Source organism: Patiria miniata, unplaced genomic scaffold, assembly GCF_015706575.1.
Source record: "Patiria miniata isolate m_02_andy unplaced genomic scaffold, ASM1570657v1 HiC_scaffold_18, whole genome shotgun sequence".
Taxonomy (NCBI): domain Eukaryota; kingdom Metazoa; phylum Echinodermata; class Asteroidea; order Valvatida; family Asterinidae; genus Patiria; species Patiria miniata.
In genome coordinates, this window is record NW_024037056.1 from 4,373,806 (window position 1) to 4,393,261 (window position 19,456).

Sequence of the window (19,456 nt, forward strand, 5' to 3'; positions counted from 1 at the left end):
TCAACATCCGAAGTTTTGCGTATATGGGTGACGGGGAGTTGATCATTAACCCTAAAAAAGCCGGGGAGCGGAATCCGCCCCCCCCCCTCAACTTTTTCCGCGATTGCCTTAAAAAAAAATTCGCGACCCGAGCTGTTATGACTTTTTAGCCTCGAGCCTTGCGCATCTTTTGATACCAAAAACATAAAAATCGGACGACGGGTTGCCGCGCAGAGAAAAATTTTCCGGCGCTACGCGCCGTGATAACTTAATTTTTTTATTAAACGTCGTGTACACAGAGCAGAACAACCATTCAAACATATGAATAATTAATTAGCCGTAATTCCAAAACCCTTTGACCTATAGTCATGAAATTTCTTGGGTATGTTTATGATGAAATGCTCTATGCATGTACCGACTTTCAAAATTGTTTGTCACTCGATGGCAGAGATCTTAGGGGGGGGGGCGAAATCCGCCCCCTACCCGGCTGAGAGATGGTCAAAATAACCCGGCCCTTTCAGGGTTAAGGCAGTGCTATATAGTGCCAGAAATCACTCACATTTGTTTTTGTTTTCTTCAATCACCTAAATAGTAGTGTTCCTCCTGGTAATTTAGCTGTGTTTCGTTAAGTAGTGGTTCCCCATCTGTTCCTTTTGCCGCATTATACCCACGCACCACGCCACGTTCATTACGACACCAGCAGAGAAGCCTACGGTACCTTTGTACCCTCTCGTCCTGCCCATACAGTCCTGTCTGCTGCAGAGTCATTGTTTTTTTTTTTTCAAGCCAAAATATAATAAGGTCTTTTATTTCACACTTTATTGGTATTCAGTGTTTGTTCTGTTGGTTTTAAAATATTTTTTTTTCTAAATCTGGTTTTACTTTAGATTGGTGTGTGTTAGTTTTTGAGTGTAGTCCGGATTTCGATTCTTGTTTTCGATACCTCATTTTAGTTGCTTTCTTAAGTCTTGAACTAGTTGAAGTTGAGTACACAAATTCTATAATGTGTCGTTTTGTTTGAAACTACAAAATAATGTGTATAGTGTCTCCACTATTAATGCAGTTCCTCACAAACTTTCCCTTTTTGTTTATATTTTAGTATAAAGTTTAGTATTATATTTTTTAGTTTATAGTTTTGTTTTTGTGCGAGTTCCCCCCTCCTCCCAATATTACAATGGAATCGAATAAAAAAGAATTCATGGTAGTTCCAATTAATCTTAAATGAATACATTGGAGTCGAGGTGAGCTCGTCTACATCGCCCATTAAACGCGTGCTGGTGACATCCATAATATTGCGCTCCCATTGGACGAATGTTTCTAATCCGGTGACCTGGGTCAAACACGTGAGGGTGCACGTTTATTATCGTGCGCAAGGAGTTACCAAGCAACCTTGAGCTAGAAATACGATTGGTTAAAACTCACGCAATGAATTATTCATGTCGATGACGTATTACGCTCATGACGTCCACGCCATGCGCTCACGACCATCCTGTTAGTAAATAAATTATTTTGGTGTCGCATGTCTTGAATCGAAACCCAGTAACGTGGGTTTTATTCTAGACAGATGTTACATTGTCACACCACCCTCTCTTGGCCTTGTTATAATCGTATCGATTTGACTACATGATCCACTATTTGCTTTTGATAATCAAAAAACAAATGCAGTGTCGTTTGTGGACACGAGAAGTAACTAGATATAGTAAGCTTATTTTGTTCCATCTGTCTCAGGGTTCGAAATTAGGGGTAGCCCGCTAGCCAAATGCTGATCAAAACAGCGACGGGCTAGTCAAACTAGTCAAACTAACTTCACACTTCATCGCTTTCGCTTCTGCTACATAGGTGTTTTCCTTCTTAGAGTTTAGGCATTCTCCTGAAGACGGTCAGAGCATACTGACCGGAACGTCGAGTTTATACCTCTGGTTCTTTTCAGAACCATTCTCTTAATTATTTGCACATGGTGTTTCCGCAAAACCTTTCATTACTAAGTACTTAAGTAGCCCGGCTGGCGAGTCAAAAAAATATGGGGCAAAGACTTGGACAGGAAGAAATAAATCATTGAATTCAGAAGTCAAACCTGTATCAATTTGTGTATAGTTTTATCAACTGTTTTAAGTGGTTACCTGATAATATCTGTTTATTAAAAACACTGACAAAATAGGAGGCCTATTTTTGTACCTAGATCTCCTTGTTCGATAACGGGTTTTTTTCACATCGCGTACTTGCGTGAGAACGAAAATGGTAACGACGCGAAGATTTACCAATATACATCAGATGGATATTAGATTTTTTTTCAGGCTTGTTTAGATCACTTTTTAATACAGTTCCTATCAACTGTCACTTTAAATTTGCCTGTGAATGAAACTAAATCCTTCAAGTTTGTTAAAAAAAAATTGTCTGCTACAAAATTATTTCATAAATTTTCATGCTTGAACGAGTGATCGAGTTCACATCGAGTGCACACGGAAGTTTTCGGAAGTGAGAGGTCAATTTTTGCACGATATTTCTCTTTCACGTCATGCGATTTTTCTGTTTCCATAAAATTGCGAGGGTGATTTTCTAAGAAATCAATATACCAAACCTAATGTCAAAAACCTTAGTTCCTTTTCGAGGGGCCCTGAAGCGCGCCACCAGGTGTCAACTTTCAGGCTATATACACGTTTTACATGTATGCACATTGTTGTTTATGAGACACTCTAGTGAAAAAGCCCGCGGGCTAGTTAGGTCAAACCCTGCTGTCTACACTCTTGGCCGGCCATGGGCGTCGCCAGGATGGGGCAAGGCCCCCCCCCCCCCCCCCGAAAAGCAAAAAGCAACACAAAAACAAGAAGAAGGGAGAAAAAGAGGTGTGAACTTGAACTCATATTTGCTATTAATTGAATACACACTTAACCAAATGGGCGTCTGCAGGGGTGTCAATGGGGTGGGGTGAGTTAACGTCCCCCGCCCACCCTCGAAAAAAATGATAAATTGAGAATATACCAGACAAAGTACAAGGTAAATGTGCCATTTTGTCTTTGAGCTTCCGGACCTCTGATCTCCGCCATGCGCCGCCTGCGATTTATTTTTCCATACCACATATTCGCTATTATACAACACAAACGATTAGGCGAATTTGACTATGGTAGTTTTAACATACATAAATTGGATATGATAGTTCTGAACCTAGGAATATAGTTGCTGGCTAGTTCTGAACTTGTCGAACAGTTTTGAATAAATCGGATATTGGAAGGGACCACCAATTTGTCTGAAAAAGTAGAACATTGAAATAGAACCGGAATAGTTCTTCTTTTTTGTTTTTCAGTTGACAAGTATAGTGCTCGTATAATACCCATTTGAATCACCTTTCGTTTGTTATTCCACATATATGCATCATCACAGTTTTATAGGCACATCATTCTTTCCGACTTACTGGGGCAAAACAATATAGAATAGACTGTGTATAGGAAGGCAGTTAAAATGCATTACATGTAGGGGGGGTCAAAAACATTCATAGAAATACATTAAAAATAATACAACCCCCCCCCCCCCCCCCACGCTCTGACGCCCCCCAAAAATATACTGGTAATTATGTCCGTCTGTGCACAAAATTCAGACAGAGCCAGCTTGTTTAGGGGGTCATTATGGTATTAATAATCGTCGGATTTGAACAGCGCCCCCATTGGAAGTATGGTATGAGCCCCCCATTCCCCCCCCCCCCCACCACCTATTGATTTTACGGAGGCCAAGTGTCCGGACAAAAACAAACTCTGTCTACATTTCAGCAATGATTTGCTGATGACCCCCCCCCCCCCCTGCAAAAATTCCTGGATTTGCCCCTGACATGTCAGTAAGGCCCTCTGTCGGGGGGGGGGGGGTCAATAGCCTGAATCCAACACCAGCTATGTCGATTGTTCTGCCCTCGCTGGATGATTTATAGTTTAGAATTAATAACACTAATGGTTCTTACTTCTTCTTGGCTTTATTCAACATCAGAACACTCGTACAGAAACACTTTTCAAGCGAAAGTTTACCGTGATTTTTTGTCTGGTCTCTTTTACCACAGGAGAATGCAACTTGCGGAAACGGATGACATTACTTGCAGTAATCAATAAATGGTGGTAGGGTTTTTCTTCAACTAAACGTTTAGTGCTACAAGATGACAGACACTGCTCTATAAACGTCGGGAAAATCTTGACACTATTAAGAGCAAGGGTTTTCTTTGTTATTACAATGTAGTAAACAAGCTTACAAGTTGGGCCGAGGATGGCGCTGAAAGAACGTGAAACAAAACGGTCAGACAAAAAAAAACCACAAAACACATTTTTTTTCATGCTTTTATTGTTTCATTTTATTTATTCGTGCATATAGTCCACAAAGGAAATAACTAAATCTATATAGACATTAGCGACAAATAAGAAGCTTTAATTAAATAAAGAAATCAAATTCTGGGTTCGACTGAAGCTTGTCACGAATTCTTGCAGTAAACTCTTTCAATTCATTAGGTCTTCCGTAATGGTTTCTCAGTTTGCTTTGTATTTCAAGTACCAGTTTTCATCTGTTTCAGTCAGAAAAAAATAGGCGCAATTTTGCATAACCTTGATTATGTTATCTACCATAAATTAGTTTAAGATTGCCAATGCACTTCGCACCATACGACACAAGTATGAATTATGTTTAATTTAAAGGAAACCGTTATACCAAAAGCAAAATCACATAAAATATTCCAATTAGCCATTCCTTAAGGCGGTCGCGTTGTTTTTCAATGATCAAAGAAAATGTGCCACATGATTAGAAATCGCCCTAAAGTGAATGTCAGTTCAGTATTGTTAACATTGGACAAGGTTCAGCAGAATTTGAACCATGATGAGATTTGTTTCTTGAAAGACACATAACCCAGATGTATAGATCTAATTAAAGTATAATCTTAGCAGAAGATAAAACTCATGCATTTATTAATTTCAAGTGATTATCAATTAACCAGGTCTCAAACCAGTACCGTTTTCACTGCAAACCTGCAGTGTAAATTGAACACCGGTAGTCCTATATAGATACCACCGGTGTCAAATTGACACTGCTTTTTGATTTGCAGTGCGTGTCGTACGTTTGCCTTCCTGATCGAGAATCCCTTTTAGTCAGTTTTCTTTTTCCAAATATTGTCGCTGGAGTTGACTACCCACACCAGGCACGACAGAGACTCAACTTGCTTCGCGGCCCCTCCGATCTGATGCCAAGTGCTACCCCAGGGTGTGGCGGGCGTCACACCCCCTCGATAGTAGATCGCATCCCCGGCGTTAACCCCGTACACCATGTCAGCCGAACTGATATACTTGAGCGCGCCTGAGACCTGTCTCCACCCAGTGCCGTCTGGGTCAGAGGGCAGGTCACCGTAAGTACCCAACCTGTAGTAGATATTATCGCCCGCATTCACACCCCACACCCCGGAGTTACCCACCGAGATCTGCTTCAATGCCCCTCCAATCTGCCTCCAAGAGTCCCCGCCCTGGTTGCAGTTGCTTGCCCCAATGCGGTGATAGATGCTGTCATGCACGTTAACCCCCCAAACATGCCCATTTTGACTAACACTGACGTGTTTCAAGGCCCCAGACACCTGTGCCCATCCCGTACCAGTTGGATTAGTCGCGGATATGCCTTGTCTATAATAGATGTTATCGTTTGAGTTAACGCCCCACACTACGTTCCTCCCCACGTCAAGCTGTTTCAGAGCCCCACCGATTTGTTGCCAGGCCGCACAGGTTGCGCTCTCTTCCTCACCGTACGAGTTGCCTCTGTAGTAGATGTTGTCGTGAAAGTTGACGCCCCATACTCCTGACAGACCCACTGATACGTGCTTCAAGGCTCCAGGGAGGCGACTCCATGCCGTGGTCGCCGGCTGGCAAGCGCAAGTTTGCCCAAGAGCCTCAGTGATGATGCAGAGGGCCCACACCAAACTGAAGGCGGAAAAAGAAAAACAAAACACCTCTAAACGTCTTGGGTGCATACATGAGCCTCGACTCCAATGACAACCTCTTTTCCATGGGTACGATCCTGCTGCGCCATGTTGGTTCCCATCACGCCTTGCGTGATCTAAACACCTGTGGTCAATACCAGACCAAATGTTTGCCGAAGAGGAACATTTGGTAATCTTTCCCGTTTTTGTGGGAGACGAGAATGGTTACGTTTCCAAAGGAACAATTATTTTGCTCATCCCTAGACTGATTCTAGCCTTGACCAATGCTGTCTACATAGCCAAGTTTATTTTAAAATCTGAGCTGAACAAACGGTCCGCGGCACACGTACGCCGCGCACAGCCCCTAGCTAGCTCCGCTTTGCCTGGCTGTGCGATACACCCACTGATCTCTATATAAAGACTGGATAGCGGATATGCATACAACATTCACACAGTAGACTTTGCATGTTGACCTATTCGCCCCCGGTCTCACGAAGATGGCCGCGTATAATACGAACGTTCTACGCGTAAATACGCGCGCGTTGTATCAACAGTTGACGCGCATTTTGGTCACGTACACATATTATGATGTTCTAAAAGGGACACATTTCCGTAGTGATTAAGGGAATAAATGTGTGCTTCGGAGGTTTTTATCACTCTGTTTAAGACCACTTAGAGTCTGGGTACTGATAATTACCCGAGCCGGAGGCGAGGGTAATTATCAGCACCCAGACTCTAAGTGGTCTTAAACAGAGTGATAAATACTGACGGAGCACATATTTATTCCCATTCATAAATACCTTTTCGGTAAGAAAAAATCATATAATTCGTTCAAAACATCCCGATTTTGTTCAACAAATTCACTTTATGCTTTTTGAAACATCCCTCTTGCAAAATAATGGAGTGTTCAGCTGGCGAGTAAGATGTAAACAACCCTTTTATGGAGATTGACGCGCGCGTATCATGTTCTGCGCGATATCGCGCAGAACGCACCTGGCGCGTTGCGTTTTGAATTTAGAACTTTAAAATTCTGACTCCCTGGTAGTGTTGCGCATGCCTACGTGAGGATTGTGAACGTTCAACCAATGAAACGATAAGAGGCACTGGATTTTTAGAAGTCCACATTTTATTGTGACACTGGAAAAGTGTTTAAGACCAGCTAGCCATGTCTTTATCATCCGTTTAAGACCGGCCACGTGACGGGCTCTCGACCAATAGGAATGCGTAAACTGTCTTAGGTATTTATGAATATTATTTCAAAACGCCGAAAAAGTTATATTTGCGGCATTTTAGTAACCACGACGTTAGAAAAATTGTAGTTAACCTTGGTCAGTGATGGTGGTCAATATATAAGTCAAGTGAACCGCGACGTTACAAAAGAAATCATGCTGTCTATAAAAACGACAACTTGTCCTTTGTAGATCACCAGCCGGTCTCACCTATATGGCGTCAAATTCGTACATTGTGCGGCTCTTTATTAGCTATCCAGTCTTTATATAGACCGCTTGCAGACGCGTTCGATAATTGACGCGCGAAGGTGCGCGACGCCATGTTGTGGGACAAAATGTGCATGGATAGATATGCGCTTGACCCACAACATGGCGTCGCGCGCCTTCGCGCGTCGATTATCGAACGCGTCTGCAAGCGGTCTATAGAGATCAGTGGATACACCCCGCGCCGGCCCCAGACACAAATCCGCACTGTACACGGCCGGACGTACAGTATCTACAGTAACCATGCCGTGGAAGATCGCCTCATGAGGCCGCGAAGTGGTTACCGCATGGGGTGTACGTAGAACGTACGTATGGTACGCACATCCGGTTCGTTAGTAAAAACGTCATACAAGCACGCGCACCACTGATTACTAGCGCCCATTGGCTACAAACACTCGAGCTGCGTTAACTTCCGGTTCCAATCGTGCAGAAAGTGCTGGAGGTGACGTCACACTAACGAACCGGATAGGTACTGTATGCGTACCGGTCGGCAACGTGCGCTGTAATGTACATAGTTTACATGTACATGTACTGACAACAACCTGTATACGTACATCTGCCGGATCGGACCGTTTGTTCAGGTAAAAAGCTTGGCTAGACAGCATTCGTCAAGGCTAGACTGATTCCCTCCCCTCTCAAATGAAATGACTTAAAAGAAAAACCGAGAACCAGTGTTCGGCTCTCATTCGATACTGCCTTCCTGGTATGCTTGCAATACGCATTGTTGTCATGATATCAAACGATAAACAGGGCTAGTGGACCAACGAGGCTGACGCACGTAGGTTTGAAATTATTGCATTTTAAATAGGCGATGTCATTTTGGTACGAATAATGATAAAACAAAAACTTACTGTACAGCCAATGTCACATTGGCTGTACATTAAGTTTTTGTTTTATCACAAGTTTAGCATGAATTTTGGAGAAATACAAAAAGCTGTAACATGGTGAAACTTACCAATGATACTTGAAGACCATCTTTAAGACGGTGTTGAATCGAGGTAACTGCAGACAATGTGATCCAGTAGACCTGTTGAGCAAAATGTTAAGAACTTTTTGGATAGGCCATAGCTTTGCTTGAATTGAGGACATGGTGAACGTAGTTTACGTAGAGGTGAACTTTACACACAAAACATTATAGACATCATGTCATTTGGGCAACCACAAACATAATTGTTTAATCATGAAGGCCGGTTCATACTACGGTTCATACCTTTTCCCGTTAAACTACATTATACGAATACGAATTTAATATTCGGCGTTAAGAATTAAAACAAAAGTATACATGACTGTACATAATATTGAACATGACGAGGAGAACACTTATTATCAAGCGTATGTTTCTCGATGTTGAATTAAAAAAAAAAAAAATTATGAATGGCGACAAAAAAAACCTCTTCTTAGGCCAAAAAAAAAAGTCTCCGGTTTCTGGTATGCGCGCGCGTCGCCGTAGCCATGCGCGTCGGCAAAATGAAAAAGGTTTTTTTCCAATGAAAGATGATGTCTCAAAACCGCCAAACTCACTGGTTTGACTGGAATCCTGCTGCTGCACAATTTTAACGTGTTTTTAGATGGAGTTATGGTCGAGAATAAGCTTTATGTGGCCTCTCTGGACTCCCATATATTTGCACTTAGTTTAGTCGGACACCATTTGCAGTCATCAGCCGACATTTGAAGCAAAAAAATCAGGTAAAAAAAAAAAAAAGCCGCGTCGCCGCATCACTTTTTGGGCAAGCTCCATACCAGAAACCGGAGACTTTTTTTTTTGGCCTTATTACCCTGTGCCACATCCCTTAGTTCCTTCTCCTGCAGAACAATCCCTCCTTTTACACACCTTTTCATCTCACACTTCCCTCCCTTCTCAACCCCCTCCCCTTGTTCCTTCCTGCCCCTCCCTTTGATCTTCACCTACTGCCACACTCCCTTGGTCCACGCCCTCTTCGTGTTTAATCCCTCAATTTGTGTTCTCCTTCCACCCCTATGTGTCCCCTACGTAAATGTTTCTTGTACCACTGTCAGTCTGAAGCAGGTCACGGTCTTGTTAAGACCGAAACATCAGGCCTATTTTTTTTTAGTTAAACAACTCAAATGAATGAGATAAAATAACATTATTACATTTGGCTTAATTTTCCAACTGTCTCTGCAAACGTTTTACACCGAAATGAGAAAGTCTCACTCACCACCGATAATGCTGCGCTATCGCTGACTCGGATGTCTGGTGATGTCTGGTGCTTCTTACTGCAATGCAGTCTTGGGAGTGGTGTTCAGACCGAAGTTGGAGGCGTTAATATAACCTACAGTCGTCATTTTGGTTGGTAAGCAAGAAGTCATTCGTTGCTTTGATGCACTGAGGAACCGGCAATGACAAACGTATAGATCTCTGTGATGATTAGCCCTAACCCTCCTCTCCTTTTTTTTTTTGGTAACGAAATATCGACGTTGCATCTGGCGCCGTTTTATGTTTGTTGGTTTTTGTCTCTTGAGATGTGGTGATGGAATTACATTGATATGTAATTTCAGTTTCACTGAAACAAGACGGCGGTTCCTGTCCGTAAAGCACAACCTTCAGAAATTGAGTGAATTATACTCTTACCTTGCTTGTTATTTCAACATCCGAAGTTTTGCGTATATGGGTGACGGGGAGTTGATCATTAACCCTAAAAAAGCCGGGGAGCGGAATCCGCCCCCCCCACCATAACTTTTTCCGCGATTGCCTTAAACAAAATTCGCGACCCGAGCTGTTATGACTTTTTAGCCTCGAGCCTTGCGCATCTTTTGATACCAAAAACATAAAAATCGGACGACGGGTTGCCGCGCAGAGAAAAATTTTCCGGCGCTACGCGCCGTGATAACTTAATTTTTCCATTAAACGTCGGTACACAGAGCAGAACTACCATTCATACATATGAATAATTAATAAGCCGTAATTCCAAAACCCTTTGACCTATAGTCATGAAATTTCTTGGGTATGTTTATGATGAAATGCTCTATGCATGTACCGACTTTCAAAATTGTTTGTCACTCGATGGCAGAGATCTTAGGGGGGGGGGGCGAAATCTGCCCCCTACCCGGCTGAGAGATGGTCAAAATAACCCGGCCCTTTCAGGGTTAAGGCAGTGCTATATAGTGCCAGAAATCACTCACATTTGTTTTTGTTTTCTTCAATCACCTAAATAGTAGTGTTCCTCCTAATAATTTAGCTGTGTTTCGTTAAGTAGTGGTTCCCCATCTGTTCCTTTTGCCGCATTATACCCACGCACCACGCCACGTTCATTACGACACCAGCAGAGAAGCCTACGGTACCTTTGTACCCTCTCGTCCTGCCCATACAGTCCTGTCTGCTGCAGAGTCATTTGTTTTTGTTTTTTTTCAAGCCAAAATATAATAAGTTCTTTTATTTCACACTTTATTGGTATTCAGTGTTTGTTCTGTTGGTTTTAAAATATTTTTTTTCTAAATCTGGTTTTACTTTAGATTGGTGTGTGTTAGTTTTTGAGTGTAGTCCGGATTTCGATTCTTGTTTTCGATACCTCATTTTAGTTACTTTCTTAAGTCTTGAACTAGTTGAAGTTGAGTACACAAATTCTATAATGTGTCGTTTTGTTTGAAACTACAAAATAATGTGTATAGTGTCTCCACTATTAATGCAGTTCCTCACAAACTTTCCCTTTTTGTTTATATTTTAGTATAAAGTTTAGTATTATATATTTTAGTGTATAGTTTTGTTTTTGTGCGAGTTCCCCCCTCCTCCCAATATTGCAATGGAATCGAATAAAAAAGTGTTCATGGTAGTTCCAATTAATCTTAAATGAATACATTGGAGTCGAGGTGAGCTCGTCTACATCGCCCATTAAACGCGTGCTGGTGACATCCACAATATTGCGCTCCCATTGGACGAATGTTTCTAATCCGGTGACCTGGGTCAACCACGTGAGGGTGCACGTTTATTATCGTGCGCAAGGAGTTACCGAGCAACCTCGAGCTAGAAATACGATTGGTTAAAACTCACGCAATGAATTATTCATGTCGATGACGTATTACGCTCATGACGTCCACGCCATGCGCTCACGACCATCCTGTTAGTAAATACATTATTTTGGTGTCGCATGTCTTGAATCGAAACCCAGTAACGTGGGTTTTATTATAGACAGATGTTACATTGTCACACCACCCTCTCTTGGCCTTGTTATAATCGTATCGATTTGACTACATGATCCACTATTTGCTATTGATAATTAATAAACAAATGCAGTGTCCTTTGTGGACACGAGAAGTAACTAGATATAGTGAGCTTATTTTGTTCCATCTGTCTCAGGGTTCGAAATTAGGGGTAGCCCGCTAGCCAAATGCTAGTCAAAACAGCGGCGGGCTAGTCAAACTAGTACTTAAGTAGCCCGGCTGGCGAGTCAAAAAAATATGGGGCAAAGATGAAAGGACAGGAAGAAATAAATCATTGAATTTAGAAGTCAAATCTGTATCAATTTGTGTATAATATTATCAACTGTTTTAAATGGTTAACTGTTAACATCTGTTTATTAAAAACACTGACAAAATAGGAGACCTATTTTTGTACCTAGGTCTCCTTGTTCGATCACGGGTTTTTTTTCACATCGCGTACTTGCGTGAGAACGAAAATGGTAACGACGCGAAGATTTACCAATATACATCAGATGGATTTTAGATTTTTTCGGGCTCGTTTAGATCACTTTTTAATACAGTTCCTATCAACTGTCACTTAATATTTGCCTGTGAATGAAATTAAATCCTTCAAGTTTGTTAAAAAAATTGTCTGCTACAAAATTATTTCATAAATTGTCATGCTTGAACGAGTGATCGAGTTCACATCGAGTGCACACGGAAGTTTTCGGAAGTGAGAGGTCAATATTTTGCACGATATTTCTCTTTCACGTCATGCGATTTTTCAGTTTCCATAAAATTGCGAGGGTGATTTTCTAAGAAATCAATATACCAAACCTAATGTCAAAAACCTTAGTTCCTTTTCGAGGGGCCCTGAAGCGCGCCACCAGGTGTCAACTTTCAGGCTATATACACGTTTTACATGTATGCACATTGTATGTTGTTTATGAGACACTCTATAAAAAAAATGCGGCTAGTGAAAAAGCCCGCGGGCTAGTTAGGTCGAACCCTGCTGTCTACACTCTTGGCCGGCCATGGGCGTCGCCAGGATGGGGCAAGCCCCCCCCCCCCCCCGAAAAGCAAAAAGCAACACAAAAACAAGGAGAAGGGGGAAAAGAGGTGTGAACTAGAACTCATATTTGCTATTAATTAAATGAGGTGGGGTGAGTTAACGTCCCCTGCCCACCCTCGAAAAAATGATAAATTGAGAATATGCCAGACAAAGTACAAGGATTTGGGGGTAAATGTGCCATTTTGTCTTTGAGCTTCCGGACCTCTGATCTCCGCCACCCGCCTGAATAAATCCCCGTCATCTGATTGGTTGATCGTTGATCACATGTCATTGAATTATTCGTCCCAACGCACTGCGCGGCCGCACCACGAAAACAGAAGTTCTATTGCACGGTGAATGGAAGTTCTATTGCACGGTTTCATTACTGCCGGTGGTGGCGCTGTATTACGAATCTGATTCACAGAATGTCAAATTGACGGACGATACACGAGAATCTCCGTTGGTGCTCAGAAGAAATAGCGGAACTCTATGTGAATGCTGACGCTGCTAACACAAAGAAGCAAATAAGATTTGCTGGCAAACGATTAGGCGAATTTGATTATGGTAGTTTTAACATACATAAATTGGATATGATAGTTCTGAACCTAGGAATATAGTTGCTGGCTAGTTCTGAACTTGTCGAACAGTTTTGAATAAATCGGATATTGGAAGGGACCACAAATTTGTCTGAAAAAGTAGAACATTGAAATAGAACCGGAATAGTTATTCTTTTTTGTTTTTCAGTTGACAAGTATAGTGCTCGTATAATACCCATTTGAATCACCTTTCGTTTGTTATTCCACATTATATGCATCATCACAGTTTTATAGGCACATCATCATTCCGACTTACTGGGGCAAAACAATATGGAATAGACTGTGTATAGGAAGGCAGTTAAAATGCATTACATGTAGGGGGGGTCAAAAAAATTCATAGAAATACATTAAAAATAATGCAACCCCCCCCCCTCCCCGCTCTGACGCCCCCCAAAAATATACTGGTAATTATGTCCGTCTGTGCACAAAATTCAGACAGAGCCAGCTTGTTTAGGGGGTCAATATGGTATGAATAATCGTCGGATTTGAACAGCGCCCCCATTGGAAGTATGGTATGAGCCCCCCATCCCCCCCTACCACCTATTGATTTTACGGAGGCCAAGTGTCCGGACAAAAACAAACTCTGTCTACATTTCAGCAATGATTTGCTGATGACCCCCGCCCCCCCCCCCTGCAAAAATTCCTGGATCCGCCCCTGACATGTCAGTAAGGCCCTCTGTCGGGGGGGGGGGTCAATAGCCTGAATCCAACACCAGCTATGTCAATTGTTCTGCCCTAGCTGGATGATTTATAGTTTAGAATTAATAACACTAGTGGTTCTTACTTCTTCTTGGCTTTATTCAACATCAGAACACTCGTACAGAAACACTTTTAAAGCGAAAGTTTACCGTGATTTTTGTCTGGTCTTTTTTACCACAGGAGAATGCAACTTGCGGAAACGGATGACATTACTTGCAGTAATCATGGAGCTGTTTTAGAGCTCCATGCAGTAATCAATAAATGGTGGTAGGTTTTTCTTCAACTAAACGTTTAGTGCTATGGCAGACACTCCTCTATAAATGTCGGGAAAATCTTGACACTATTAAGAGCAAGGGTTTTCTTTGTTATTACAATGTAGTAAACAAGCTTACAAGTTGGGCCGAGGATGGCGCTAAAAGAACGTGAAACAAAACGTTCAGACCAAAAAAAACCACAAAACACATTTTTTTTCATGCTTTTATTGTTTCATTTTTTTTATTCATGCATATAGTCCAGAAAGGAAATAACTTATTCTATATAGACATTAGCGACATAAATAGAAGCTTAAATTCAATAAAGAAATCAAATTCTGGGTTCGACTGAAGCTTGTCAATAATTCTTGCAGTAAACTCGTTCAATTCATTAGGTCTCCCGTAATGGTTTCTCAGTTTACTTTGTATTTCAAGTACCAGTTTTCATCTGTTACAGTCAGAAAAAAATAGGCGCAATTTTGCATAACCTTGATTATGTTATCTACCATAAATTAGTTTAAGATTGCCAATGCACTTCGCACCATACGACACAAGTATGAATTATGTTTAAAGGAAACTGTTATACCAAAAGCAAAATCACATAAAATATTCCAATTAGCCATTCCTAAAGGCGGTCGCGTTGTTTTTCAATGATCAAAGAAAATGTGCCACATGATTAGAAATCGCCCTAAAGTGAATGTCAGTTCAGTATTGTTAACATTGGACAAGGTTCAGCAGAATTTGAACCATGATGAGATTTGTTTCTTGAAAGACACATAACCCAGATGTATAGATCTAATTAAAGTATAATCTTAGCAGAAGATAAAACTCATGCATTTATTAATTTCAAGTGATTATCAATTAACCAGGTCTCAAACCAGTACCATTTTCACTGCAAAACTGCAGTGTAAATTGAACACCGGTAGTCCTATATAGATACCACCGGTGTCAAATTGACACTGCTGTTTGATTTGCAGTGCGTGTCGTACGTTTGCCTTCCTGATCGAGAATCCCTTTTAGTCAGTTTTCTTTTTCCAAATATTGTCGCTGGAGTTGACTACCCACACCAGGCACGACAGAGACTCAACTTGCTTCGCGGCCCCTCCGATCTGATGCCAAGTGCTACCCCAGGGTGTGGCGGCCGTCACACCCCCTCGATAGTAGATCGCATCCCCGGCGTTAACCCCGTACACCATGTCAGCCGAACTGATATACTTGAGCGCGCCTGAGACCTGTCTCCACCCAGTGCCGTCTGGGTCAGAGGGCAGGTCACCGTAAGTACCCACCCTGTGGTAGATATTATCGCCCGAATTCACACCCCACACCCCGGAGTTACCCACCGAGATCTGCTTCAATGCCCCTCCAATCTGCCTCCAAGAGTCCCCGCCCTGGTTGCAGTTGCTTGCCCCAATGCGGTGATAGATGTTGTCATTCACGTTAACCCCCCAAACATGCCCATTTTGACTAACACTGACGTGTTTCAAGGCCCCAGACACCTGTGCCCATCCCGTACCAGTTGGATTAGTCGCGGATATGCCTTGTCTATAATAGATGTTATCGTTTGAGTTAACGCCCCACACTACGTTCTTCCCCACGTCAAGCTGTTTCAGAGCCCCACCGATTTGTTGCCAGGCCGCACAGGTTGCGCTCTCTTCCTCACCGTACGAGTTGCCTCTGTAGTAGATGTTGTCGTGAACGTTGACGCCCCATACTCCTGACAGACCCACTGATACGTGCTTCAAGGCTCCAGGGAGGCGACTCCATGCCGTGGTCGCCGGCTGGCAAGTTTGCCCCATAGCCTCAGTGATGATGCAGAGGGCCCACACCAAACTGAAGGCGGAAAAAGAAAAACAAAACACCTCTAAACGTCTTGGGTGCATACATGAGCCTCGACTCCAATGACAACCTCTTTTCCATGGGTACGATCCTGCTGCGCCATGTTGGTTCCCATCACGCCTTGCGTGATCTAAACACCTGTGGTCAATACCAGACCAAATGTTTGCCGAAGAGGAACATTTGGTAATCTTTCCCGTTTTTATGGGAGACGAGAATGGTTACGTTTCCAAAATAACAATTATTTTGCTCATCCCTAGACTGATTCTAGCCTTGACCAATGTTGTCTACATAGCCAAGTTTATTTTAAAATCTGAGCTGAACAAACGGTCCGCGGCACACGTACGCCGCGCGCAGCCCCTAGCTAGCTCCGCTTTGCCTGGCTGTGCGATACACCCACTGATCTCTATATAAAGACTGGATAGGTGATATGCATACAACATTCACACAGTAGACTTTGCATGTTGACCAATTCGCCCCCGGTCTCACGAAGATGGCCGCGTATAATACGAACGTTCTACGCGTAAATACGCGCGCGTTGTATCAACAGTTGACGCGCATTTTGGTCACGTACACATATTATGATGTTCTAAAAGGGACACATTTCCGTAGTGATTATTATTTCAAAACGCCGAAAAAGTTATATTTGCGGCATTTTAGTAACCACGACGTTAGAAAAATTGTAGTTAACCTTGGTCAGTGATGGTGGTCAAAATATAAGTCAAGTGAACCGCGACGTTACAAAAGAAATCATGCTGTCTATAAAAACGACAACTTGTCCTTTGTAGATCACCAGCCGGTCTCACCTATATGGCGTCAAATTCGTACATTGTGCGGCTCTTTATTAGCTATCCAGTCTTTATATCCGGTTCGTTAGTGAAAACGTCATACACGCGCGCACACCACTGATTACTTGCGCACATTGGCTGCAAACGCTCGAGCTGCGTTAACTTCCGGTTCCAATCGTGCAGAAAGTGCTGGAGGTGACGTCACACTAACGAACCGGATAGAGATCAGTGGATACACCCCGCGCCGGCCCCAGACACAAATCCGCACTGTACACGGCCGGACGTACAGTATTACAGTAACCATGCCGTGGAAGATCGCCTCATGAGGCCGCGTAGTGGTTACCGCATGGGGTGTACGTAGTACGTACGTATGGTACGCACATAGGTACTGTATGCGTACCGGTCGGCAACGTGCGCTGTAATGTACATTTACATGTACATGTACTGACAACAACCTGTATACGTACGTCTGCCGGATCGGACCGTTTGTTCAGGTAAAAAGCTTGGCTAGACAGCATTCGTCAAGGCTAGACTGATTCCCTCTCAAATGAAATGACTTAAAAGAAAAACCGAGAACCAGTGTTCGGCTCTCATTCGATACTGCCTTCCTGGTATGCTTGCAATACGCATTGTTGTCATGATATCAAACGATAAACAGGGCTAGTGGACCAACGAGGCTGACGCACGTAGGTTTGAAATTATTGCATTTTAAATAGGCGATGTCATTTTGGTACGAATAATGATAAAACAAAAACTTACTGTACAGCCAATGTCACATTGGCTGTACATTAAGTTTTTGTTTTATCACAAGTTTAGCATGAATTTTGGAGAAATACAAAAAGCTGTAACATGGTGAAACTTACCAATGATACTTGAAGACCATCTTTAAGACGGTGTTGAATCGAGGTAACTGCAGACAATGTGATCCAGTAGACCTGTTGAGCAAAATGTTAAGAACTTTTTGGATAGGCCATAGCTTTGCTTGAATTGAGGACATGGTGAACGTAGTTTACGTAGAGGTGAACTTTACACACAAAACATTATAGACATCATGTCATTTGGGCAACCACAAACATAATTTTTTAATCATGAAGGCCGGTTCATACTACGGTTCATACCTTTTCCCGTTAAACTACATTATACGAATACGAATTTAATATTCGGCGTTAAGAATTAAAACAAAAGTATACATGACTGTAAATAATATTGAACAGGACGAGGAGAACACTTATTATCAAGCGTATGTTTCTCGATGTTGAATTAAAAAAAAAAATTATGAATGGCGACAAAAAAAAACCTCTTCTTAGGCCAAAAAAAAAAAGTCTCCGGTTTCTGGTATGCGCGCGCGTCGCCGTAGCCATGCGCGTCGGCAAAATGAAAAAGGTTTTTTTTCAATGAAAGATGATGTCTCAAAACCGCCAAACTCACTGTTTTGACTGGAATCCTGCTGCTGCACAATTGTAACGTGTTTTTAGATGGAGTTATGGTCGAGAATAAGCTTTATGTGGCCTCTCTGGACTCCCATATATTATTTGCACTTAGTTTAGTCGGACACCATTTGCAGTCATCAGCCGACATTTGAAGCAAAAAAATCAGGTAAAAAAAAAAGCCGCGTCGCCGCATCACTTTTTGGGCAAGCTACATACCAGAAACCGGAGACTTTTTTTTTTGGCCTTATTACCCTGTGCCACATCCCTTAGTTCCTTCTCCTGCAGAACAATCCCTCCTTTTACACACCTATTCATCTCACACTTCCCTCCCTTCTCAACCCCCTCCCCTTGTTCCTTCCTGCCCCTTCCCTTTGATCTTCACCTACTGCCACACTCCCTTGGTCCACGCCCTCTTCGTGTTTAATCCCTCAATTTGTGTTCTCCTTCCACCCCTGTGTGTCCCCTACGTAAATGTTTCTTGTACCACTGTCAGTCTGAAGCAGGTCACGGTCTTGTTAAGACCGAAACATCAGGCCTAATTTTTTTTAGTTAAACAACTCAAATGAATGAGATAAAATAACATTATTACATTTGGCTTAATTTTCCAACTGTCTCTGCAAACGTTTTACACCGAAATGAGAAAGTCTCACTCACCACCGATAATGCTGCGCTATCGCTGACTCGGATGTCTGGTGATGTCTGGTGCTTCTTACTGCACTGCAGTCTTGGGAGTGGTGTTCAGACCGAAGTTGGAGGCGTTAATATAACCTACAGTCGTCATTTTGGTTGGTAAGCAAGAAGTCATTCGTTGCTTTGATGCACCGAGGAACCGGCAATGACAAACGTATAGATCTCTGTGATGATTAGCCCTAACCCTCCTCTCCTTTTTTTTTTGGTAACGAAATATCGACGTTGCATCTGGCGCCGTTTTATGTTTGTTGGTTTTTGTCTCTTGAGATGTGGTGATGGAATTACATTGATATGTAATTTCAGTTTCACTGAAACAAGACGGCGGTTCCTGTCTGTAAAGCACAACCTTCAGAAATTGAGTGAATTATACTCTTACCTTGCTTGTTATTTCAACATCCGAAGTTTTGCGTATATGGATGACGGGGAGTTGATCATTAACCCTAAAAGGGCCGGGGAGCGGAATCCGCCCCCCCCCCCTCAACTTTTTCCGCGATTGCCTTAAAAAAAATTCGCGACCCGAGCTGTTATGACTTTTTAGCCTCGAGCCTTGCGCATCTTTTGATACCAAAAACATAAAAATCGGACG

General features: G+C 42.4%; 1 protein-coding gene across 1 annotated transcript; it reads right to left on the bottom strand.

Annotated features, from left to right (window-relative positions):
* Window positions 1-4,784: 4,784 nt before the first annotated feature.
* LOC119725040 (tectonin beta-propeller repeat-containing protein 2-like) lies at window positions 4,785-19,014 on the bottom strand. The gene is made up of 6 exons (XM_038196406.1): window positions 18,835-19,014; window positions 17,614-17,685; window positions 15,149-15,959; window positions 9,576-9,679; window positions 8,354-8,425; window positions 4,785-5,906 (listed from the first exon to the last, which is right to left on the bottom strand). The coding sequence occupies exons 2-6, from the start codon at window positions 17,631-17,633 to the stop codon at window positions 5,087-5,089; spliced, it is 1,827 nt and encodes a 608-aa protein (XP_038052334.1). The 5' UTR covers window positions 17,634-17,685; window positions 18,835-19,014; the 3' UTR covers window positions 4,785-5,086.
* Between the last annotated feature and the right edge of the window lie 442 nt (window positions 19,015-19,456).